The sequence below is a fragment of the Nansenia antarctica genome, assembly GCF_963989245.1.
Source record: "Nansenia antarctica genome assembly, chromosome: 15".
NCBI lineage: Eukaryota > Metazoa > Chordata > Actinopteri > Argentiniformes > Microstomatidae > Nansenia > Nansenia antarctica.
This window is the reverse complement of record NC_137685.1, coordinates 24,250,187-24,277,431: the sequence shown is the minus strand read 5'-3', so window position 1 is coordinate 24,277,431 and position 27,245 is coordinate 24,250,187. Positions and strand designations below refer to the sequence as shown.

General features: G+C 41.6%; 1 protein-coding gene across 1 annotated transcript; it reads left to right on the top strand.

The window, feature by feature from the left end:
* Positions 1 to 75: 75 nt before the first annotated feature.
* Positions 76 to 25,557, top strand: matn4 (matrilin 4; the record flags this gene model as incomplete). The annotated part of the gene is made up of 12 exons (XM_080545702.1): positions 76 to 148; positions 721 to 896; positions 1,159 to 1,549; positions 1,949 to 2,071; positions 2,594 to 2,716; positions 11,400 to 11,522; positions 14,147 to 14,263; positions 20,265 to 20,387; positions 20,750 to 21,154; positions 23,674 to 23,826; positions 24,102 to 24,206; positions 25,499 to 25,557. 12 exons carry the CDS (start codon positions 76 to 78, stop codon positions 25,555 to 25,557), a joined length of 1,971 nt encoding a protein of 656 aa, XP_080401828.1.
* Between the last annotated feature and the right edge of the window lie 1,688 nt (positions 25,558 to 27,245).

Sequence of the window (27,245 nt, the reverse complement as noted above, 5' to 3'; positions counted from 1 at the left end):
AATCAGGTTTAGCCCAGTCTAACCCAGACTAACCCAGATCCAAGAAGGTCCGACTCCCAGTCCAGCACCCCGAACATGAGACAGCTATGTGTCTGTGTTTCTGTCCTGCTAGCCCTGGCCTCTCTGGCTGTGGCTAGGCCAAAAGCAGGTTAGCCAAAACCAACTGTGAAGTCATGAGACCATCAACGGAAGTTTAATACCACCCACATCAAAAGACTGAAGTGTTTTTCCCACAGGATAACATAGGAATGAGAACTGGATCTTCTGAGAAGAGAACAAAGTCAATTGAAAAAGTAGTTCCTTGTAGCTTCTGTTTTGTAATGGCAGTCGTGGAAATATGATAATTAGAAATATGATTATAATCATACGATTATAATTATGCTGTAATGGAAAGCAATATTCAGGAAAAGTCTAATCAGAAGCTACAGATGTAATACATTATTATGTTAATATAACACATTGTAAGCCTTGTCAAAAACAGCTTGTGTGCAGCTTCATTATAAATTATAATGCCTGAATATCATCTTGTAATGATTTTAGCAAGTATGTTCCATTTTGCATTAATAGAGAAATCACCACACTGGCATGACATAATGTGCCTGTTACACTATAATGCATTATACCTGATGTTTTTGCCCAATCGTCATGCAGTGTGTGTCATACTGTATGCTGATAATTAACTGCACTCCTCTCACACATGATCACTTTGTCCAACCTTAGGCCCGGAGCAGAAGTGTAAGTCAGGCCCAGTCGACCTGGTGTTCATCATCGACAGCTCACGCAGTGTGCGGCCCCATGAGTTTGAGACCATGCGCAAGTTCATGATCGACATCATCCACACGCTGGACGTGGGAGCCAACGCCACCAGAGTGGGAGTGGTGCAGTACTCCAGCCAGGTCAGCAACATCCTCCTCACCTTCAACTCTTCCTCTCATTTTCTCAATTCATTCACGGATTATATTCTAGTTAAAAAAATAGATTTTCTCAAATGTTCATATAGCAGATATCATGCGTTGACGTAAAGTAGTACTCTGTGATTCACTTTCAAATGTCTATGAACAGAATGCAAAACTCCATCGATGTTTGTTCCACACAACAAGACTCAGTTACAACCAACCAGAGATGAACAAGTAACCCCCTACTTGTACCACACTGTAGGTCACAAATGAGTTCTCCTTGAAGAGCCACGCCAAGCTGGAGGGCATGGTGAAGGGCATCAACGAGATCATCCCGCTGGCGCAGGGCACCATGACAGGCCTGGCCATCAAATATGCCATGAACGTGGCCTTCACGCCCGCTGAGGGGGACCGTCCCAAGATCCCCAATGTGGCGGTCATTGTGACAGATGGGCGGCCCCAGGACCGCGTGGCGGAGGTGGCGGCCGAGGCTCGGGGGAAGGGGATCGAGATCTATGCGGTGGGTGTGGCCCGGGCGGATATGACCTCACTACGCGCCATGGCATCACCACCTTTCGAGGACCACGTCTTCCTGGTGGAGTCGTTCGACCTCATCTACCAGTTCGGCCTTCAGTTCCAGGACAAACTCTGCGGTGAGGGCTCATTTATCAAGATCAGCAATTTTAACAATAGGTTGCGCTCTGTAGCTTTTGCTTGAAAGTTATGAGCACACAGCTCAATTTAGAATGGAACTTTAGGTGGGATATTCAGCTCACACACTAATAGCCCCAAAAATCGGCCCCAAAAAGTGAGCCTTGCATCACTAACTTCAGAGAATTTCTTCAATACTTTCTCCATAAAAGTCTCCATTTACATTTACATGTTTGGCATTTAGCAGACGCCTTATTCCAAAGCGACTTACAATCATACATTTGACTAAGCAAGTGAATCATCAATCCACCAGTCGTAGCAGAAAGAGTAATCTAGCTCAGGCCTGGGGCCATTGTAGAGTTTTTCTAATGAAAATGTTAATATATGTTGCTGAGTTACAGGGATGGACCTGTGTCTGGAGTCTGACCACGGCTGTGAGCACATCTGTGAGTCATCCCCCGGGGCCTTCCACTGCCTGTGTCTGCCCGGCTACACACTCAACGAGGACGGCAAGACCTGCACAGGTAGGCCTTGATGGGTGTTTGTTACTCATTGTAGTTGGCGTTATTTATGACAAGTAGGTCTAACACTAGTTATTTTATGTTGAAACAAGTGAAATAGGCATGGCAATAATGCTTGAATTAATGATTGATTGTATCCAATACTTTAAATCAAGCTACTCACTTTTAAGCATTTGGAACAAAAGCCTTGAATCAATGCCCAAAATTACCTGATGCCAAGTGGAATTTACAATGTAAATGGTAACTTCACCAGGATTGAACGGTAACTGAGTCTGGGTTGTACTGCACTAGCAGTACCGTGACAGTAAGTAGCTTATCTGTTGTAATAGTTGTGCCCTTGAACAAAGCACCTAACTCCTAATTGCTCCAGGGGCGCTGACTATGGCTGACCCTGTGCCTAGAGCAAAAAATACATTTTGTTTACTTCGTGGTAATGACAACGGTTGAATCTAATCTAATCTAAATCTATGGCAACACACCGTTGGTGCAACAGTGCCAGTAACCAGTGTGTCTGTGTTCATTCAGCCATAGACCTGTGTGCTGAGGGGAAGCATGACTGTGAGCAGGTCTGTATCAGCTCTCCAGGCTCCTTCACCTGTGACTGCAACGCCGGCTACAAACTCAACGATGACAAGAAGACATGCACAAGTTAGTGAGGCCATTATCAGGACAAACTGTACAATATATTTTAAGTGATATGGTCATTATAATCTTACAAACTCCAAACATACAGACAGACAGACATACATAATTCAGTGAAAACACATAGATACACACACGTGAATGCATGCATGCACACACACTGCCCCCATCCTCCACTCCACATGGGCAAAGGGAGCATTATTTACAGAATAATCAGCCTTCACTCGCCCCTGTCTGATGTAACTCACTAGTGTTTGCACACCAGTGTAGAACTACATTTGAAAAGTGAAGATAGTCCTTGGCGAGAGCTCCCGCTTAAGTGAACTCTAACTCAAGTGTTCCCGGCTAAAGCGTCTTGTGTTGTATTCTAAAAAAGCTTCCTCTTGAGAAAAACACCATGCTTTTCTCTAAATCACTGAGCCATGAACAAAACTACAAACATTTGTGTTTTGATTCAGTTCTAACTATGAGAAGCCAGTAACGCATATGAGCTGCTTCATATGCGGATATCCGATTCATGATAACAGGGATGCAAACAACTTGCTTTTCGGTGCTTTTCACTTTTTTCACGTCAATTTGGGTGACTTGTGTGAATCGTGGAGTTCTGAAGAGTTTGGTGACAAACGAATCTCCTATTCCTATAGTATACTGTATTCCTACAGTCTGCAGAGCTGCCAAGTCTCACGCAATCGCCGTGAGACTCACGCATTTCAACCAGTTCTCACGCTCTCACGCCGCATCTCTATTTCTCACGGCGAGAAATAACAATTGTTTTACGGGACTTTTATTTTTGAAATTCCTTGAAAGAAAGCTACCGGACATGCAAGAACGTAGCAAGCAGTGGTTGCCAGATTGGGCTACTTTTGGTCACACAGGTCCAGTGTGACCAAAAGTAGCCCAATCTGGCAACCACTGCTTGCTACGTTCTTGCAGCTCGCGTGAACTTCCATCAGCGCTCGCCTGCCGCTTCGACTTCGATTGCAGACTGAAGTTAACGCGCGTGCAGAAAGATGCCACGGCAGCTTTTAGACCGGTTGGGCTGGACATTGTCAATTCCGTCTGGCAACCATGGTAGCAAAATATGTGCATACATTACAACATCGTATCTGGTAGCCTACTGGACTGGGTTGCACCAATTTGGCGTAAGTCATTATAAATGCAGGCATTTAGTAGTTACTAAACCCCTAGTTGTTACTAGCTAGTTTCAAACTAGTTGTTTACTAATTTCGGTTGCACCACACCAATCTTTTGTCAATCTTAGCTAGTAAATACTCAGTTTTGGTAACAGTTTTTTGTTTCTCTACTGTAACATAACCAGGTACATTAATAATAATAATAATTAATTATAATTACAATTTACAATACAAATACAACAATTGGGGGTCCCTCAAAAAAAATTTGGGCGCGCTGCGCTCGCACAAGATCAACCACCAAAGCTCTCATTCTGACCCAGGAAAAACCCTGGTATGTACTGTATAACATGATAGCCATCTATGAGCAATGCACTGTATATAAGATGATGACCAAGGGTCTTTCTGCTGCTGACCAAGGGGCTGAGTCCTGTTGATGGGGCCCATTTTTCTTTTAGAGTCTGTAGGCTACTGTATTTGTTTATTAAGATTTCATAAATATGATATATTGTCTGAATTGTTTTCTTGTTTTATAAAATGTTAATTATTTTAATTTCTTGTGCTGGTTTATTATGAACAACATGTAAAATTGCAGGAAACTAGCACAAATAATTGGGTGGGAGAGAGGGGTCGCCGCTGCCAAAACGTGCACAGTTTTGGGTCGCTCCACCGCCCAAAAAATCTCACTCCAAACTTTTGGTGAAACTTGGTAGCCCTGAGTCTGAATGGATTGCGCGTCAGGGGCAGGACTTGCTGTGAACCGGAAACGTCACTCCGTTGCATGCAGTTTGATTGGACCGTCAATATTTTTGTATCCTCTGTCCAACGTTATTGTATTCCGTGTCAGAGCAGCTTCAACACCGAGTCTATATTAACGTAAGCTATTAGGCTAGCTAGCTTAGCTTAACTGGACCTCAAGGGTGATGCGGTCTGGTGAAATGTGCAACCAGAAGCAAAGTCATTTTTCAGTTTTTACATGTGCTTTAACTACAGATTGTAAGCTTTCAAATTATGTCATACATTGAAATCGGCGAAAAGTTTAACACAACAGGCGTATTTGAATGTTGGTAGACCTCAAACACTGAATGGGAGAAAAGTGACTCTAAATGCAGCCACAGCTATGAACGCTGCTAACAGCTAGCCGCTAACAAAACACATCGCTACGAAGGTTATTAAAATACAGTTTAGACAGTGGTGTGCCGTCAGGGCCAGCAAGGCCTTCTCTGCTGGCCTAAACATCATCAGAATATACATTTTATTTTAATATATATTTTCCACAAATATGTATTAATGATTCCCCATAGTCTATTCTCTTCATTTCATAGCTTTCCTCTTGGTTGCGCTGCTTCCAGTCTCCGATTGAGATTTGGAGGGCTGGCCTTTATGTTAGAGCTTTTATCCAATCAAAATGTGTTGCTAGGGGGCTCAAAAATCTGCCCGCCTTCACATTAAACGGTGCTGCGGATTCGACCTGTAATTTAACATTGGAACGAGAAAACCTGTGGCGTACCTAGTAAACCTACGTAGATGCGAGCAAAAGCAACAACGGCGCCTGCTGTAAGGCTCAATGATGTCAGCACCCAGCACGTCTTTTGATTGGATACGCACTATTGCTACGCACTATTGATACGCACTATTGATATTCACTATTGAGATGCGGAACTATGCCGGTAGATGTGAAACTTTTGAAAGTGCGCAGGGAAACGGAGCCCTCACAACGAAAGCTTTCGTTGACTGATCGATAATACTGATCGATTGTGTCCTGTTTTTGGGTAAACAATAACTTTCATTTAGGGGACACAATGAAAGCGCCAAGTCCACAAACAGAGGAAACTACGTTGAGCTTCTTTCTTTTCTGGCTGAAAACAACCCAGATTTACATTACCACCTGTCCACAAACAAAGTGTTTACTGGGACGTCAGGCAAAATACAAAACGACCTGATTTTTGCTATTGCTGAAGTGATGGAAGAAGAGATCAAAATGGAGATTAAAAAGGCACCCTTTGTCGCTATTATGGTGGACGAGACGACAGACGTGGGTAATGTAGCGATCTTAAAGATGTTAGTTTAACACTCTTCATTGTAAATGCGGATTTATTGATTAAAAATGCTTCGGAAATATTAATATAACTCTGTTGTACTTGTCTGACTATGTTAAGGTGATGCAACGCCCGGTTATACTGTGTTTCTGTCTAGTTTCTAGAGCCATGGCGTCATAACGATGGTATTAAGAGGTAGAATAATTCAGGTAGGAATGTGTCGGACATCACTGAAGGCCTAGGTGTGAAATGCACCGCCCGCCACTGAGTTTAGACATCACAACATGCTGAGAGAACATCGACATGCTAAAAACACATAACTACACATAACAAGATGAACACACAGTTATTGCTTTTGAATTTGATTTCAAAATAAAACCGCGAGCTAAGCGTTGTTGAAAATCAATGACACATTGCTAGTCAACTAACACAGCTTGTAGGGTGTTCACACATATCATTTTGCTTTCACTTTAGATTACATGAAATTCTCTATGTGTATCCATCACATAGATAATTGTATGAGAAAAACAATGGTCCAAACCCCATGGTTCTATCATGTATGGTTCAAAAGTTATCATGGTTTACCTCTTTACATACACATACACGCCAATTACAGGAATTTATCTCAATAGAATCTAGACCTAACAAGTGGTCACTATGCAGAAATGGAACGCAGATTATGAAATTCAACTTTATCTTTTAAACTATTAATTTTTATTACACAACCCTATATATCATTCTTTTCAGAATTTTAAGACCAATATTAATAGCAAATGGGAATATTGATCACACAATTCATAGTGAGCCAGCTGACGTTACAAGTTAGCCAGACCATTCACACAAACAGCGTCTTGCGGGCGAGAGTAGACGAGGGCTCCGCTAGAAGTTACAACCGGAGCTTGAGGAAGCGACATTTTCGAATCAAAAGCCGCTGCTTACAAGACAAACATCTATTTATATGTATATATTTTAAGATAGAAAACAAGTTGAATTTAATAGAAAACCACTCTCAAAGACGATCAGATTTCAATAACGATGCGTATCTTTCAAGTGTCTCCTTAAAATCTCGACAGGAAAAATCCCTCTGATGTGAGGAGAATTGAGGGTAGACCAATAGGAAGTCAAAATGCCTTAGATACATTTGACGTGTCCATTAAATTGATTACTATTGGTCCAAGCTGCGGAAATTGCAAGAAAGAGAGCTTGTAATAGTCGAAAATCACCGGAGATAGGGATTAGAACGGCGCCACTGAAAGCGGTAGTGAGTAGCAACGGTAAAGTTGAAATTACAGTCTTAAAACAATAAGTACATCGAAAACAAGTACACAGAATTAAAGCTATAATACATATGGACATGTATGTTGACACATGTCAGACAAAATCTTCCAAAAATGTATTTTTTAATGGTGATTAAGTAGCGCAACCCTGGCAGAACCCCGTTTTCGCACGTTGTATGACCAGTGGGTGGACACCCTACAGCTTGTTTTGTCGATTTCCAATGCATTGCAATAGTTTGGCTTGACTAGCGAGTGTGATGTGATTTTCAAAAATGCTGAAATGTATTTCCGTTTTCAAATTAAAAGTCGGAACATTTTGATTGGTGACTTCTTCCCCCTTTCACCAGCCGCTGTCCCAATTTTTGGTGAACCATAAGTTCCCACTGTCTGACTTAAAGAAAAGAAAAAAAAGGACATGCTAGATTAATTGTGTATTATGCACAAAATAGATTAAATATGAAGGAAAGGGTGTGCATCACACTGTCAGACAGAGCTCCACAGACAGAAGGTGACCACTATCATAACAACACAAAGTGTGAAACAGCTCCTCAGAAAGGAGACCCCACTCCCAGCAACCAAGCAGCTGAGAAGATCAGGCAAAGTGCTGCACCTAAACTGCCAGAATATCCAATGCAGAGGTGGGTTGTGTGAGTGTAGAGAAGAGTAGCAACATTGACTTAATGGTTTTGTGAGAGGAGCTTCTTCAGAGCAAACGATTGATTTAAGTCATAACCGCTTTTTATAACACTAGCCCCCGCCGAACCGCCCCTCCCGTCCGCAACAACTTCGGGTAGTTCTCTCTTGTTTCACCATAGTTGTGTTTGCATCCCTGTGATAAGCAACTTAGCAAGCTTCACCTGGTATTCAGACTTCTCATATTGGATTGCATGACCGTGCCAAAATATGGGTGAAGAAACTAAGGGTGAAAAAGGATTCTAAACACTTAAAATGTAACAAAACGTCCATACAGAAACATTATTCATGAAATATGACTCTTTCATCAAGGGATACGTAGAATGATTTTTGAATGACATTATTCTAATTATAGCTGTGAAACATTCTCTGCATTTATCTGTATAACACATTGTATTTAGAAAGTACTTGCACCCAATGCACTGTAGTAATTAGACAATATTACTATGTGTCATTTTTAAAATCATGTATTCATGAATAATGTTTCTATGGCACATAGCAATTGCTTTCTTGCTTTTACCCTCTCATTTGCTTGCGATCTTTCCCCCTTCAGTGATCGACTACTGTTCGTTTGGGAACCACAGCTGTCAACATGAGTGTGTGAGTGTTCTCAGCGGCTATCACTGCCGTTGTAATGAGGGATACAATCTCCAGGAAAATGGCAAGACCTGCCAGCGTAAGTTTGACACACACATTTGCCCTTCTCAAAAACTGCCCTAGCCCCTACTCCCTAGTCCTACCCCCTAGTGTAAGCAATATGCTAGGCTAGCCCCTATTCCCTACCCCCTAGTGTAAGCAATATGCTAGGCTAGCTCTATCTTACTTACCGATAGGACAGGGGGGAGTTTTTTTCACTTGGTATTCAAATAATGTCAGACCTACTCAAGCAGGGGCTAGGGTTGATTTGGTATTCAAAGCTGGAGAGAGCAGACGTGTTCCAGAAGCACCAAAGGTCTAGGTTTTACAAGAACACATTCAATAAAACATCTAGTTACCCCAAATACCAAAGACTCTATGTAAGGGACATTGACAAAAATGCATCCTTACATGCATCCTCACATAGCTATTTGCGTGTACAGCTGTTTTTATTTTATGTGGAGAAACAGACTATCATTTAGAAGTTCATAAAACCCAATCGAGCAGACACTAACTTTGTTTTTAATACTGTGGGATATATGGCCCAGGTGTTGTGTTGCTTCGTTATTGAATCCACCAACATGGAGGTGTCCAACTCCTCTCAAACCCACACAACTTCATTGGATATGGTCACTGGCCGAGGAATAATCAAATGATCCAAACAAAACTGCTCTTTGACAGATAGGTCCCCTGAAGTGAAAGCTAACATGTTTCACAGACCACATCCATGGAGGAGTACTGTGTGTGTGTGTGTGTGTGTGTGTGTGTGTGTGTGTGTGTGTGTGTGTGTGTGAGTACTCAGCCAAACACAATGTCTCAGCATTTCTTCATTTATTACTTCATCTTTCATCTGCCAGATTCGATGGTTATGTCTCCCATTGGTCACACACACACACACACACATACACACACACACACACACATACACACACACACACACACACGCACACGCACACACACATACACACACACACACACACACGCACACGCACACGCACACATACACACACACACACACACACACACACACACATACACACACACACACACACACATACACACACACACACACACATACACACACACACACACACACACATACACACACACACACACACACACACACACACACACACACACACACACATACACACACACACACACACGCACACGCACACGCACACATACACACACACACACACACACACACACACATACACACACACACACACACACACAGATCATTTACCAAAGGCATTACAAATTAATTCAATCACAGAGTTGGAGCTGAAAGACGTTAGTAGTAAGGTTGTTTATTAAATGGGTAACACTTTACATAAGGCACTCAGAGATAGAACGCATGAATACTTGGGTAACACTTTAATCATTATCAGGTTACACAATAATCTAGTAAGAGCTTGGTATTGCATAGTAACACAGTTGTGTGGTTTTTGCTGTTCCTTACATTCAATAAGGAACAGTCCGTAAACATCTCAACTCAATTACCATGCTGCTAAAACAAATACTAAATTACTATATAACCTACCCAAGAATAAAAGCAACATCATTAAAGAGTTGACATTGTTGTTATAAGTGCGTCAAGAAAGTATGCGGCCTTATAATGTCTATTAAAAAACAATAGTCAAATAAATAATGGATAAAACCGAAGAGGAACTGGTTGACATGCGGCATGTATCTCTGAGGTAGTATTCAAGTGCAATGACATTGATAGCATTAATAACCAGTAAAACAACCTTTACAACTCAAAAACTGAAAAGTAAATCGCAAGGATAGGAGTAATATGAGCTCTCGTTTTATTTACTCTATGGAGTCGCATTCCAAATGTACTGTAGTGGATAAATGTCTTCAGCAGGCAAGTAAAGAAAGAGTTATATGTGACAGAGTCTGGTTAAAAGGTCCTCAAGTAGGGCTGTCATTTTTCATTTTTTTTTCTCCAGATTATGAAAGTGATTTTAACTGCAACATCTAACTCTAACCCACAACATGCTAATAGAATATCAACATGCTAAAAACACATAACTACACATAATTAGATGATCACACAGTCCTTGCTTTTGAAGACGTCCTAAAATGTATGTTTGTTTACAAGCCCTGTATCACTTACCAAGTATCCTATGGCAGACGAGACAGTGCATCCAATTCACAAAAGTATTTAGTGAAAAAAAAGAGAAAAAAAACGTTTTGCTCATTTATTTGAGACTTGAGAATTGCCGACATGCGGCCCCTTTTTCACCAGACCGTGTCACAAATGTCTTTAGCAGGCCAGTAACGAATGAGTTATATGTATGAACCTATCAGTGATGCAGTGACAGGTAACATTTTCCTGAGGTGAGGAAAGGCAGTCCTGGGGATAATATTTACTGCTATATAGGATTTTAATTTAAAACTAAAAAAGTCATCACTCCAGGCCAATTCCGTACAGCCATGTTTTCTGAATAATTTTGCCAATTTATTAATGGATAGGATAGAACCTCAGTCAAATCTTTTTAGATTCATTTAAAACGGCATCTAGTTAGCTATGATAAATAAATAAACAAGTGATCAATGGATTTAGAGCATCGAACAACTGTAACTGGAAGTTGACCTATAGTTGACAACACATTTTGCCGAATGGGAGCATGGCTCAGTAGAAAAATTAAGTAAATTAATTAATAAGTATTATGACCTTATCATAATATATAATACATATTGGGCCGGTTTCACAGACAAGGCTTAAGCCTAGTCCTGGACTAAATCACACTTTCAATGTAAAATCTCCATTGAAGATGCTTTTTAGTCCAGGATTAGGCTTATGCCTTGTCTGTGAAACTGGCCCCTTGTTTCTTAAAAGTGTTGCCAGTCAAAAGCCCAGTCTTCCCCTCATGCTGTAACCAGTGTGTCTGTGTTCATTCAGCCATAGACCTGTGTGCTGAAGGGAAGCATGACTGTGAGCAGGTCTGTATCAGCTCTCCAGGCTCCTTCACCTGTGACTGCAACGTCGGCTACAAACTCAACGATGACAAGAAGACATGCACTGGTTAGTGAGGCCATCATCAGACTAAACAAAACAACACATTTAGAGGCAGCGTTATCGAACTGCAGGTTTGAGGTCGCTCAGGCTAGTGAACACACCTCTATCACCCCTACTCCACCCACCTATGCGCAGATGAGACAGATCTGAAAATAGAGCCCTAAATGTTGTTACATAGTAAATTTGTAATAGTTTAGTATTTCATAGTTACAGAATGATGTGTTATTTTGTTTTGACTTATAAGGATAAGTCATTAAACATATCAACTCAATTACCGTGCTATATTGTACAAAACGATTACTAACTTACCTATGTAATTACTACACAATAATAAAAGTAACCTATTGTACAGAGCTACCATTCCGAGATAGCTCTAGTTCATTGATGAATCCCTTTGGCAGGCCAATAAAGAGAGAGTTCTGCGGAAATGCATTGAAATGCGCAGCCAGCACCAAGCGGTTTTGGCCAACTAGAAACTCATGGATAGCTGTGCATAATTCAAAGATGCGTGCCAATACTGATCCACGGGAAAGCCTTCTGACCTCGGAGCGCGTTGTGTTCCTCTTCTATAGCGGCGTATAGAGAAGCAAAGAGGCGAGTTTGTTATTATCAAACTAGTAACTAAATTAGTAATGTTATGCTAGTTATTGATTAACGTTAATTTTGCAACGAAGACTGAACTGCAGCATTTTAGCCAACACCTAGCTTGCTAGACAGGTGTGTTTTTTTTTCGGCTAACATTATGTTAGACTCTGCATCATGGGAATAATTTATTTTGTGAAAAGTTTTTGTCAAAAATTATTATTGCCTATTAATGCTTGTACTTTACTCAATATAATTTTGGGTATATTTTTTAATTCTCACAAATAATTTTGTTGAAAATTGTCAATTATTATGACAAAAATTGGCGGACCCCCAGCAGTATACCTTCCCCTAGGGGTCACGGACCCCCAGTTGAAGACCACTGGCCTAAAGAGATTGGTCTTCAGTGTACGGCGGAAGATAGGGAGTAATTCTGAAGTCCTGACAGCAGTGGGAAGCTCGTTCCATCAGCGGGAAGCCAAGACAGTAAAGAATCGTGATCAGGTAGCATGACTGCCGCATCTGTGTAGAAGCGGTAGTGTCAGTTGCCCAGCGGAGGTGGAAGAGTGGAGTGAGTAGGCTGGTGTTTGGTTGGTGACCATTGCTTGCAGGTAGGAAGGGGCTGTTCCCTTTGCCGCCCGGTAGGCGATCATCAGGGCCCAGTTGTTCCAAACTTTTAATCTGGATGAGAATGATCCTGATTATTTTTTGATATCCAGGATCAGATCTATCTGACTGATTTTGAGTTGTATTGGGGAAATCAGCCAGCTCGATCAGATCTTGCATAGCGAAAAAGAATATGGATCATTCTGATCCAGATTAAAAGTTTTGAACAACCAGGGCCTGGGTCTTGAATCTGATGCAAGCTGCTATCGGGAACCATTGAAGGGTGCAAAGGAGAGGAGTAACATGGGACAATTTGGGGTTGAACACCAGATGGAAGGCAGCATTCTGGCAGGGGCCCGGCCAGAAGTGTGTTGCAGTAGTCAAGACGGGAGATTACAAGTGACTGGACCAAGAGTTGTGCGGCTTCTCTGGTGAGGAATGGATGGATCTTTCTGATGTTGTAGAGAAAGAGTCTGCAGGAGCGTGCTGTCGCTGTGATGTTCGCTGTTGTCAAGGATCACCTCAAGGTTCTTGGCTGTCAGGGAGGAGGTTACCGTAGAACTCTCTTCTGTGATGGTGAAGTCTTGGAGAGGGCAGGCTTTCCCAGGGCGGAAGAGTAGCTCAGTCTTGTTAAGGTTGACCTTGAGGTGGTGAGCTGACATCTAAGCAGAGATGTCAGCAAGACACGCAGAGATACGTGTTGCCACCTATGTGTCAGAGGAGGGGAAAGAGAGGAAGAGATCCGTGTCATCTGCATAGCCGGGGTAGGAGAAACCATGTGAGGAAATGTGACAGCAGCTGGTGAAACCTGGAATAAGTCGCCAACCAATGAAAATGTTCAACGTTGTTGAAAATCAATTACACATTCACCAGTCAAGCCAAACCATTGCAATGCAATGGATTAGGTGAGTAATCCCCACTACTACCTAGTTAACTATAACACTACTCTACATTGTTAGCAGGCTCACAAAACAACCTGTGTTAGTTGACTAGCGAGAGTGTCATTGATTTTCAACAACACTGAAATGTATTGACATTTTTCAGAATAAAAGTCTGAACATTAAATCGGCTCTCGACTTGTTCCCGGTTTCACCTGTTACAAATTAAGAATCAGTTGACACCATATTTTGTCAAGTGAGAGCGTAGACCTGTGTAAAAGAGAAATGGACCCAGAATTGATCTCTGTGAAACTCAATACATAACTGGTTTGTCCAATATTACCTAGGCTGTAAAAATGTATGATCTAGTTAGAATACAGTTATATTGCTTTTAATCACTGGCATGCAGCAGAGGTGTTACAATTATGACTCTGTCATACACACAGTATAGGTATTATGACCATATCATAATATATAATACATATTGTGTCTTAAGTAAAGTGTTGCCAGTCGAAAGCTCAGTCTTCCCCTCATGCTGTAACCAGTGTGTCTGTGTTCATTCAGCCATAGACCTGTGTGCTGAGGGGAAGCATGACTGTGAGCAGGTCTGTATCAGCTCTCCAGGCTCCTTCACCTGTGACTGCAACGCCGGCTACAAACTCAACGATGACAAGAAGACATGTACTGGTTAGTGAGGCCATCATCAGACTAAACAATACAACACATTTAGAGGCAGCGTTATCAAACTGCAGGTTTGAGGTCGCTCAGGCTAGTGACATTTTATGTGATCATCTTGGGTATTTTGCTACATGTTAATGAAGTACACACATGTGTTTAAAGTATGTGTGCTATTTTCAAGGCCAGAAGTTTTCAGTGCACTTGAAGACACACCTCTAATAAGGATAAGTCATTAAACATATCAACTCAATTACTGTGCTATATTGGACAAAACGATTACTAACATACCTATGTAACATATTACTACACAATAATAAAAGTAACCTATTGCACAGAGTTACCATTCTGAGCTAGCTCTAGTTTGTTGATGGCAGGCCAATAAAGAGAGAGTTTTCAACTTTAAATGAAAGTATGTATCAACCTCTTAGTTATATGCAGTGACACATTAAATATTCCTGAGGTGAGAGATGGCATTTTTGGTGATAATCTTTACTGGTATAGTATATACTATTTAAAACTCAATCTAAAGTAATAATAATTAATAAATTATTCTCTTCAGGCCTACTGTTTAAAGTACAGCCGGGTGGAATTTCTTTCAGACCAATGTTGCTCTCTGATTTTTTGAGCCAATAAATATAACCTCTGTCTTCTCTTTTGGAGGTTATTAGACATCCAACTCGCTATGCTAGGTAGACAAACAGCAGTTCAACGGCTTACGAGCATCACAATCATCACGCACTTAGGAGAATATAACTGTGGAAGATGACACCTTTTAACCACAGATTGTTATTATTTCTTTACATTTACATTTATGGCATTCAGCAGACGCCTCTATCCAAAGCGACTTACAACAACTACATTTGACTACGTAAGTGAATCATCTATCCACCAGTCATAGCAGGAAAAAGTAATCTCCCGTATTTTCTGGACTATAAGTCGCTCCAGAGTATAAGTCACATCAGTCAAAAAATGTGTCATGAAGAGGAAAAAAAGGTATATACGTCGCACTGGACTATAAGTCGCATTTATTTAGAAATGTATTTCACAAAATCCAAGACCAAGAACTGACATTTAATCTGGAAAGGCAAGTTATTCAACTACACAATAGCACAGAGAACAACAGGCTGAATAGGTGTCCGGTATGTTAACGTAACACATTAACAGTTATTCACAATAGCATAAAGAACATACCTGGGAGGCTGAATAGGCAAAATTAACATAACAGTTAAGAGTCCAACAAGCAAGTTACCCGTAAGCAAGTTCACCAAGCTACCGTTAATGTTTTAGTTAATTTCTCCAGTGGTATAGGAGCAGCATATAGTTGTCACAAGCCCAGAGCGCCCTCTCACGGCTGTAGACGGTAATGTTTACTCCTTGGTTCATGTCAGTCAGTATGAAATTATATATATTTTGATATATAAGTCGCACCTGACTATAAGTCGCAGGACCAGCCAAACTATGAAAAAAAGTGTGACTTGGGTGCGACTCAGGTGTAGCCTGAAGAGATGAGTCTTCAGTCTACAGTGGAAGATAGCGAGTGATTCTGCAGTCCTGACAGCAGTGGGAAGCTCATTACATCAGTGGGGCGCGAGGACAGTAAAGAGTCATGACTGGGTAGAGCGACTGCGCATCCGCGTAGAGGCAGTAGTGCCAGTCGGCCAGCGGAGGTGGAAGAGCAGAGTGTTTGGTTGGTGACCATTGCTTGCAGGTAGGAGAGCGCTGTTCCCTTTGCCGCCCGGTAGGCAATCAACAGGGTCTTGAATCTGATGCAAGCTGCTATCGGGAACCAGTGAAGGGTGTGAAGGAGGGGTAACATGGGAGAATTCAGGGAGGTTGAACACCAGGCAGCAGCATTCTGGATGAGCTGCAGAGGTCTGATGGCGGAGCGCCCGGCCAGGAGTGCGTTGCAGTAGTCAAGACGCTTCTCTGGTGAGGAATGGACATCCTTTTGATGTTATAAAGGAAGAATCTGCAGGAGAGTGCTGTCCCTGTTTGCCATTGTCATGGATCACTCCAAGGTTCTTGGCTGACAGGGTCCCCATAGAGCTTTCTACTGTGATGGTGAAGTCTTGGAGAGGGCAGGCTTTCCCAGGGAGGAAGAGTAGCTCAGTCTTGTTACGGTTGACTTTGAGGTGGTGAGCTGACATCCAAGCAGAGATGTCAGCAAGACACGCAGAGACATGCGTTGCCACCTGTGTGTCAGAGGAGGGGAAAGAGAGGAAGAGTTGCGTGTTATCTGCATAGCAGCGGTAGGAGAAACCATGTGAGGAAATTAAGAATCAGCTGACACCACAAATGGCCCCATATTGATCTCTGTGGGACTCAATAAATAACTGGTTTGTCCAATATTACCTAGGCTGTAAAAAATGAATGATCTAGTTAGAATACAGTTATATTGCTTTTAATCACTGGCATGTAACTGATGTGTTACAATTATGAGTGTGTCATATATACTTAATAGGTATTATGACCATATCATAATATATAATACATGTTGTGTCTTAAGTAAAGTGTTGCCAGTCGAATGCCCAGTCTTCTAACAAGGGGAGATCGGGCCTTTGCAGTAACAGCCCCCTGGCTGTGGAACCACCTCCCACTGAACATCAAGACCTCCCCCGATCGAGAGACTTTCAAGACTCTGCTTAAAACTCACTACTGTCGTGAACTAGGCTACTGAGATGTTTCTGATGTGTTATGCATAGTATGAATGTCTGTCTTTAAATGTGTGCAGTTATGAATGTTGGATGTCCTCCATGTTTTTTGGGTTTATTTTGTTGTCTTACCCGTCTGCGTTACCATATTCCATCATGTTTTCTCTCTGTTTTAGAGTCCGCGCCCAGGGCGCCCTAAACCGGTGTAGTTTGGTGCGTGTTTAAATAAATTGAGTATGACTATGGCTATGACTTCCCCTCATACTGTAACCAGTGTGTCTGTGTTTATTCAGCCATAGACCTGTGTGCTGAGGGGAAGCATGACTGTGAGCAGGTCTGTATCAGCTCTCCAGGCTCCTTCACCTGTGACTGCAACGCCGGCTACAAACTCAACGATGACAAGAAGACATGCACTGGTTAGTGAGGCCATCATCAGACTAAACAATACAACACACTGCAAGTTTGAGGCCGCTCAGGCTAGTGAAATTTAAGTGATCATCTCGGGTGTATCTTTTGCTCCATGTTTATGTACACAAATGAAAATTAGTGTTTATTATATACAGTTCTTTACCCCCACCACTATTCATTCACTGGGCCTCATTTATAGAAAGTACTCAGATAAAATGTTGATCTTACCCGTGTCGTACGTAGAAAACCACGTCAACGTAGTGATTTATACAATTTGAATGTGAGTCAATTTGAACGTGGAAACGATCGTAGCTCTACGTCGAGTATTGACCTTGCGTACACACATTACCTACTGGTTATGCGGCGTTATTACAGGCATGTGAGCCGCACTGTCTACTGTACTGCTATTTCAAGGTGCGAGGGGGCACGCACACATGCAATGACATTTTTACCAAGTTACTGACACTGAAGTCACTGACGCTGAGGGGATGCTAAAATTGTCCTCATATGATAAAATCCACCACCTCCCCTGATTTTCTTTTACAACTTGAGTACTGAGTATAAGCATTTGCCTGGTTAGTTGTCATGATCAAACGTTACAAATGCAACTTACAGAGAAGCCACCCTTCTCTGCCCTCTCCCACTTCCAGACGAACACCTACCCTATATTATAGCACTTGTCTTAATTCAGCCGCTATAATTGAGCCGCTATCACAGGCGTTAATACAAACCTCATTCACCTGCGTTCATTTTACCTGCGTTGGTATTTATAGAAGGAAGCACGTACGCAACTTTAAACCATCTCAGCCCGTTTTATAAATAATGCTTACGTCCGTTTAGAAAAATGTGCTTACGTGAAAGTCAAAGATGACGTTCAAGTACTTTTTTTATAAATGAGGCCCACTGTCCACCCACTGTAAAACAGCTTGAAGATATGGTCAACCCTCCTCTAATAACTCATGCAAATGATTAATAGAAATATCCCACCCAATAATGATTTTTCATATTTCAATGAAAGAATAGTAAGCTTTATTTATATAGCACCTTTCGAACATAAGAATGCAGCTCAAAGTGCTGTACAATACAACGTAAAATAAGAGGTTAAAAATGAAAACAATTCAGACATCAGCAATACAGTGTGAACTAAAGAAAAAGGAACAGATTAAAAACAACAGTAAATGATTATGAGCTTAATAAAAACATACATTATCTGGTCAAGACTAACATAAGGTGGTCCACTATGGCCTTTAACAGTTGTTGGTTCACAGTCAGATTTGTTACTACTAGCCATGTCATATAGTTTTAACAAACATACACGCTTCTAAATCTGTTCAAACGATACCGGCCCACATAGGTTTAACCTTCCGTTAATTATATGGCTAGTTTCGGTTTCGATGATGGATAGAGCAGTTATTGCTTACTCACAGTATCACTGTAGACTGGTGTAACTCGGTGATAACCGTAGCCTGCAGAACTCCCGTGCATATCACCTCACCTAACCACATCACCTCACCTAACCACATTAGTGGTAGGTTGCTTATCGAATCCTCTTTGTGACTACTAGCCCTGTCATGTAGTTTTAATCAAACATACACCCTTCCAAATATGTTATATTTGTTATTACTGAAGACAATAATATTTAGAAACAATCATTAATTCAGAGCATTGCAAAAACCTTACACTTGGGCCATGCTGGCTACCTCTATCTCAGACTTGCGGTGTCCATACAGACAGCGTTTTTGCTGTGGCTCTGCTGTGGAGCTGCTACTGCCAGCCCTATTTTTGTACATTGAGTTTGCCTTTGATAATGGCCATCAATAATATAACGTTTCATTTCACTTCATTATAAATCTAATTTATAGAGACTCAAGATAATAAAATAGCTTCGTTGACGCTGAAAACATCTATTCCCATCCCTAGTCCTTAACTTGGAATGTGTTTGTCCATAGACTCATTTTAAGCTAAGGAACCAAATGTGATTTTGTAATTTGGTTGAAATTTTACCTGAATCTCTAAATTCTTCACGTCAGGCTATTACGTAGAGCTCAGTGGAAAAGACACATTGACCCAGAATTCATGGGACTCCTGTGGGACTACTGTGGGACTCCACAATTAATACCGTGATTGCAAACATATTCTATCAGTAAGATATGTTTTAAATCATGGGGTGTTAAGTAAAGTGTTGCCATTCGAAAGCCCAGTCTTCCCCTTAATGCTGTAACCAGTGTGTCTGTGTTCATTCAGCCATAGACCTGTGTGCTGAGGGGAAGCATGACTGTGAGCAGGTCTGTATCAGCTCTCCAGGCTCCTTCACCTGTGACTGCAACACCGGCTACAAACTCAACGATGACAAGAAGACATGCACAAGTTAGTGAGGCCATCATCAGACTAAACAAAACAACACATTTAGAGGCAGCGTTATCAAACTGCAGGTTTGAGGTCGCTCAGGCTAGTGACCATCTCAGATGTACATTTGACTTCGTGTTCATGGGTTAGGGTTAGGGTTACTAAATAAAAATGACTGTTCACCCACAGTAAAACAGCTTATAGACATGTCCAACCTACTCTACAAGCACATTCTTAAAAGAGATATCCTGTCCAATAAGGATTTTGATATTTTAATGGAAGAAATTAGTATTGCAAAAGGCAGAGGCTCAGAATCCACATGATAAATCCACATTTCACAGACTTCTATACATTCCTTTGTTTTGTCTGTGCTGTCTTTTTGTAAAACTTGAAAAGACACACACAGATGTGCCTGACTATTAAACTGACATATCTAATGTCCATCAACGTTTGTACCTGTAATAGTGGGTGCTCAGCCTGCTGTAGCCCGCTTGCATGAATGAAACACCATACTTCTGCTCATGCTGTTGCCAATGTGTGTGTGTGTGTGTGTGTGTGTGTGTGTGTGTCTGTGTGTCTCTGTGTGTGTATGTGTCCAGATATGGACCTGTGTAACACAGTGGAGCATGGTTGTGAGAACCAGTGTGTCAGCACTCCAGGCTCCTACTACTGCATCTGCCCAGAGGGACAGCTTCTACAGGACGACGGCAAGACCTGTGGTAGTACGTATGGCATACAGGACACGATAACACAAACATGACCCAAGACCTGTGGTAGTACGTATGGCATTCAGGACACGATAACACAAACATGACAAGACCTGTGGTAGTACGTATGGCATACAGGACACGATAACACAAACATGACTCACTACAATTCAAGTATGTGCTATTAGGCAAATGGTAATAAGCTGGGCTGCTCAGAAGAAGTATGATTTAGTAATCAATATTAAATATGATCTAGCCTAAGGAGTCACAATACAAGTGCAAGAGTCATTAATACTGCATTTGAGGTGATTTTACTGATTGAAAACAAATAGCAATTCGTCTAACTCTGACCACCCCCCCCCCCCGTGTCACGCCAGCGTGCAGGTCAGCGAACATCGACCTCGTTCTGCTCATCGACGGTTCCAAGAGTGTGCGTCCCCAGAACTTTGAATTGGTGAAGAAGTTTGTCAACCAAGTGGTGGACTCCCTGGATGTGTCCGCTCACGGCACGCGGGTGGGCCTGGTTCAGTACTCCAGCCGCGTCCGCACAGAGTTTGCCCTCAACACGTATCAGACGGCTGACGACATCAAGAAGGCAGTGATGAACGTGGAGTACATGGAGAAGGGTACCATGACGGGCCTGTCCCTCAAGCACATGGTGGAGAACAGCTTCTCGGAGGCAGAGGGTGCGCGCAAGAATGTCCCTCGTGTGGGTCTGGTCTTCACTGACGGCCGTTCCCAAGACGACATCACTGAGGGGGCCAAGATGGCCAAAGAAGCAGGTAACAGGCGGACAGGGGGACAGGTCTTATGTAATATAAACCATGCATGAATGACACTTATTACCCTTTAGAAGGAAGGCTAACTGTCCGGTGTTTGTTTACAACCAGAACCACAGAGAAGACAACAGGTCACTGTATCTAACAGTATCACAACATGTTATTTCAGGCTTGAGGCCACTCAAGTAAAATCCACAAAAAATGGTCAGACAAAATATTTAGTCCAAAATATATTGCATGGGGCTCTAGGCAGAATCAGGACAAACACTTAAATGCAATATCCAAGACTAGTGGATAGCACCTATGGGACAAGTAAAATGGTTCACTGTTTATACAGTGAGTTGAAGTTCAATCATGAGAAACCCCTGATGTCGTTTTGGTTAGATCAAGGAAGGGTATGTTTGTTTGCAAATGGTGCCACCGAGTGGCCAAACAGAACTATACTCTATGGCAGGGGTCGGCAATAGGCGGCCCGCGGGCCATTGTTGGCCCATCACCAATAATATTTGGCCCAGCAGAATATTTGGAGAATCCACTTTTTTTTTCTTTTTTTTTTTTTTTACAATATCCGACCGACAGTCCCACATATAGCGCCTATAATGTCCGAATAGAGAATCTACCTCCACCTGAATAATGCTTATTGTACTTTTATCCATGTTGAGAGTGAATGACACAGGGACAGACAATCAGGCAGCGGGGTGCACCGAAGCGCACTGACGCTGAACCCCTCATAGTGAATCATAAGTAGGTGGACAACGTGTAGTGCTGAAATAGCCGTGTGTGGTTTGAAAAAAATAACACCAGCTCAGTAAATAATTCAAACGTAATGTTTACGTATATGTGACTGCAACACACATATGAACAGTAACAAAGCAAATTCAGTTTAATATTCTGAAAAACATTGACAACAAAATCGGTGAAAAAAAGAAAAGAAAGAAAAGTAATCCGCTTATGCGAGGGGTGGTGGTGCATAGGCCTATGCTCCTGAAACGACAGAGCAAACACGCTATTAGGGATAATAATTACAATGAGCCATTAATTCAAAATATACAAAATACAATTAGGTTATTAAATACAATAACGACAGGCTTGGTACTCACTTAATGTGAAAAGTGGCATCTCCCATCGGTCAGTATTTGCTTGATATCTGGTTTTATGGACGTCACTTTAATCCGCAGGCAGTTCTCAAGTTTTTTTTTGCATCAATCGATTCCTCTCGTGCGTCTTTATCACATTCATTGAGGAAAAGGACGACTCGCATGTATAGAAAGGGAACATTGTGAGCACGGAAGATGTGAGTCTCACAACGGCTTTGCGTTGATGAAACCAGGTAGGATGAACATTATAGTTCGCTGTCCATTCCTCTTTAAATGCCCTGTTTTCACCGTCAACTTTCCTCTTTACACCTTTGGAGAGTGACATGATGTTTCTCTTGCTAGTTAGCAGGTTAAATGTTTAGCTAACTTCACCCGGCAGGCAAACAACCAATCCAATAATAATGTGACCTTGTCTGGGAGGAGGGGGGAATCATTCAGAATGAAAGTATGTTAAATAATTATTAGAATAAGCTAGGCTGCGCTACATCGTCAGTCCACACATTTATTATTCAAAACTATGGAAAAGGGTGAAACTACGTTTCAACGTTGTTGAGAATCACAACACATACTTGCTAGTCAAGCCAAAATACTGCAACGTAATGGATTGGACTGCTACCTAGTTAACTACAACACTACTTTACATTGTTACCTAGTTAACTACAACACTACTTTACATTGTTACCTAGTTAACTACAACACTACTTTACATTGTTACCTAGTTAACTACAACACTACTTTACATTGTTACCTAGTTAACTAGAACACTACTTTACATTGTTACCTAGTTAACTACAACACTACTTTACATTGTTACCTAGTTAACTACAACACTACTTTACATTGTTACCTAGTTAACTACAACACTACTTTACATTGTTAGCAGGCTCACAAAACAAGCTGTGTTAGTTGACTAGCGATGTGTACATTTTTCGAAAGAAAAGTCAAAGCATTAGAATGTGTCACATTTTTTAACAATCAATTACTTATGAATGAATTAATGGAATGAATGAATGGTCTTTATTGTCATTGCTACAGTACAGGTACCAAACAACGAAATTTAGGAGGGGTGGCTCCCCTGGTGTTAGAAAAAAAAAAAAAAAAAAAAAAAAAATTCGGGCCCGCCATCTAGTGGCTCAAAATTTTTTTGGCCCGAGGCCAAACCTAATTGCCGACCCCTGCTCTATGGGTTAGTAAGTCCTAATGACAAGGCATCATGGCCTATGGCAAACAACACAACACCACAAGGCTCTAATTCTATGGGTAAAACAGTGAACAAATACATTTCCCTCAGCCCGGTAGTAAATTCTATTCTGTCTTGTGAGTGTCCCCATTATCATCATACTGTCCTGTGTGTGTGTATGTGTGTGTGTGTGTGTGTGTGTGTGTGTGTGTGTGTGTGTGTGTCTGTGTTGTGTTTGTGTTCAGGTATCACCATGTATGCTGTGGGCGTTGGGAAAGCTGTGGAGGATGAGCTGCGTGAGATTGCCTCAGAGCCGCTGGACAAACACTTCTTCTACACAGCCGATTTCACTTTTATCAACCAGATCGCAGAGAATCTCAAGCTCAATGTCTGTGCAGGTACAGTATTAGTTATCAAACCACATCACCATCCATCAGGACATGTTGTTCTGGAGGTGGAGGAGGAGGAAGAGGGGAAATATATATATATAAAAAATTTTTTTTACAGCAAGACATACCTCCTTCCATCTCTTTGTTGTCATCTCCTTCCAAATACTGTGAAAACAAACATTTTTTTATTTTTTATCTCTGACTTGCTACTTTCCCTCTCCCTGTGTGTGTGTGTGTGTGTGTGTGTGTGTGTGTGTGTGTGTGTGTGTGTGTGTATGACACAGAGGAGAGCCAGGGGGAGATTGAAGTAAAGGACCCGTGTGCCTGTGAAAGCCTGGTTGAGTTCCAACAGGCCACCATGACCACTCTGGAGCAGCTGACACAGAAACATATCCTTTAGAAACTGCATCTTTCTGTAGGTCAACCCACGACTCAGACAGTATGTGCCTTCCAAATGACTTATCTGACCTAGAGCATACAGTGAGGTGAACGAGTGCATAGCATTTTGTGTTTGAATTATTACTTTGTCGCCTAATGGTGTTAAAGATGATTGAACATCAAATGGCATGATGAATACTTTTTGGTTTACTTTCAAATGTTATGTTATGTTTGATTCTAGAGCATTTCTAGTGCCTAGCGTATATTGGCCATGAATGTAGGTCATCAATTGTGAGGCACAGCGGCAGGGCCATCTGTAAAGAATGGCAGTGTCTGTTCTGTTCTTTATGGGAAACTATCACTTTTCCAAACAGGGCCATCAATAACTCTCTGTGAACTGGGCTGTAAGCATACCAAGTCTGTCACTGCTGCCAATTCATCATTCTGTTAAATGGCTCCTTGTCCTTCCATGGTCTCGACGTCCAGATGTGTCCTAAACAGGGAACACTTCTGAAAGGACAACCTCTCAGTTGTCCAGTTTTGTCTCAAAGACCAATAGTTTGTTTTTCTACTGAAGGCTGAGGGGTTGGAGGTGGCAATGGGAAGGTACAATGGTCCTTCTGTTTCAGAGGAATGCTATGTCAGTCTGTATCATGCTACTGCACTGTGCTGCGGGTGTGTGTGCGTGCGTGTGTGTGTGTGTGTGTGTGTGTGTGTGTGAGAGAGGTTGTAAATGATTCTCCTCATGGGCACCTTTCAGAGAGATTGATCTTAACTGACGTAGAGGATGTGGCCTGGAGTGGTCCAGTGGTCTAGCACCATGGCCGACAGTCCACACATATACCCATGTTGGCATGGGTTTGAATCTGACCCATGCCCTGCTGACATGCTCTGTCTTTCCCTACTGTCTCTGTCAATTAAAAAACGGAAAGAAATTATACATTATCGCAAGTCAACTAACACAGCTTGTTGTACAATGTACAATGTAAAGTAGTGTTATAGTTAACTAGATAGTAGTGGGGATTGCTCATTGAATCCATTGCATTGTAATGTTTTGGCATGAATTTTCTGAATAAAAACCGACTTGTTCCTAGGTTTCACCAGCTGCTGTCACATAATATGTCATAAATACACTGCAGAAATACACTACTTGGAGTGAGTGTATTGAGTGTGAGTGCATGGCTACCAATGCAAATGGGTAATTTCTCAGATATATTGCCTTTGTTTGTACTGTAGCCTCAACATGTTTGTTAGCATAGAAAAATACGATGTGTGTATATGTATTTCCTTAACCCTTATCCACTGGCAGGGATGACTGCACGACTGGAGGACTTAGAGAATCAGCTGCTGTCCAGGAAGTGAGAGAGGTGGTCCACGGGGAAAAGGCTGGAAGTCATCCATGTAAACAGGAAGTGGATTTGCAGGGAAGGTAGCAGGCACTTCCTGGAAAGAAATTCACAGGAAGAACCAATGTCCTACTAAATCTAGAATTATCATGACGTAAATGACCCAAAACAATATTACATGTAGAATATCTATGCATTTGTATGCATGTGCACACCAGAGGAGGTTGGTGGAGGGCGACATTGGAAGACAGGCTCGTTATCCATTACAATGAGCTTGTCCTCATGAGCCTGTCCTGATTTCTGCCTCCACTGGTGCACACTCAATGGACTTAACTCATGGCATGGAATCACATCCAAAGAACAGGTTGGAACACTACTTACTGTAGAATAGATGTTAGCACAGACAACTAGACAGAGAAAACATTGGTTATATTCTAGACAGAGAGAACATTGGTTATATTCTAGACAGAGAGAACATTGGTTATATTCTAGACAGAGAGAACATTGGTTATATTCTAGGCACAATTTTGTTCCATTCACACACAACAGCTGTTCGTTGTGCCCTATTTATACTTGATACTGTTTTTATATGGTTTGTTAAATATTATGTATTTATAACAGCTTTTATACCAGTATTAGCTATCTGGAAGAAGATAAATGAATTAAGATTTATTACCACTTCATATGATTTGGCCGGAGTCATCTCTAAACACAAAACCAGTCATTCAGTTGTTTCAAATCACAGACACAGACGCATTTGCTCATAGAATGTAAAATAAAATACATATTTCTAGAGATATGAATTATAGTTGAGGCTAAAGGAGTACAAACGACGGTTCCCAGCCCAAGCCAAAACATGAATATGATGAGATCATCACATCTGAGATATTAATCACTAAGATCACTTTGATAATCTATGATACTCTACAGTGGCGTGTGAGAAGCTGAGTGAGGTTATGCATTCACTCAACTGAAGAGAAAGGGAAGTTGATGTGATCCCCACTATGGCTGTGGTCCACTGTATTGTAAATGGAGGGAGGTGTTACAGTTGAGCTAAACTGATCCATCTGTTATGCATTAGAATGCATTGATGAGGGACAGAGAGAATGTCACAGAGCTATGTAAATGAGCAGGGCCTTCTGGTATCTTGTTGTTCTTTGTTTAGTCTTGTACGACACGGCCACATAAAAAAGAATGATACCCCTATATTTGGTAACCTGTACTTTTTGTATATTTTCTAATAACCTTTTTTTGTAATGTTTGAAGACTCTCTGTATTCTGGCACAGAAGCAATAAAGACTGAACTTTTTGTTGTTGTGTTGTTTACTTTCTTCCCAACCTGCTGTTTGCAGACTCCTAGAACGACTGCAAAGTGCAGTCCTTCTGTGATTGGTTAGTGAAGTTGTGTGTCGTCGGTTGTTTTCTTACACAGACATACTTACTTAGATTAACTTCAGCTCCTATCTCCATAGACAGCTTAATAAGTCCCTGTGATGATCCCTGTGTGTACTGTTCATAAGTCTCCCCCCTTGGCCCGCAATGGCTAACCTTTTTTAGCATCTTCTAATGAGGGCTAATGGAAGACTCTGTCCTTTAGTGTTCTTGTCTCCCAGGCAACACTCTGTGGAGGGTGATGGCAAATGTCAGATGGTCCCTCAAGTATTGGTTAAGACACGTTAATGGCCCCAGTTGGTAACCTGACCT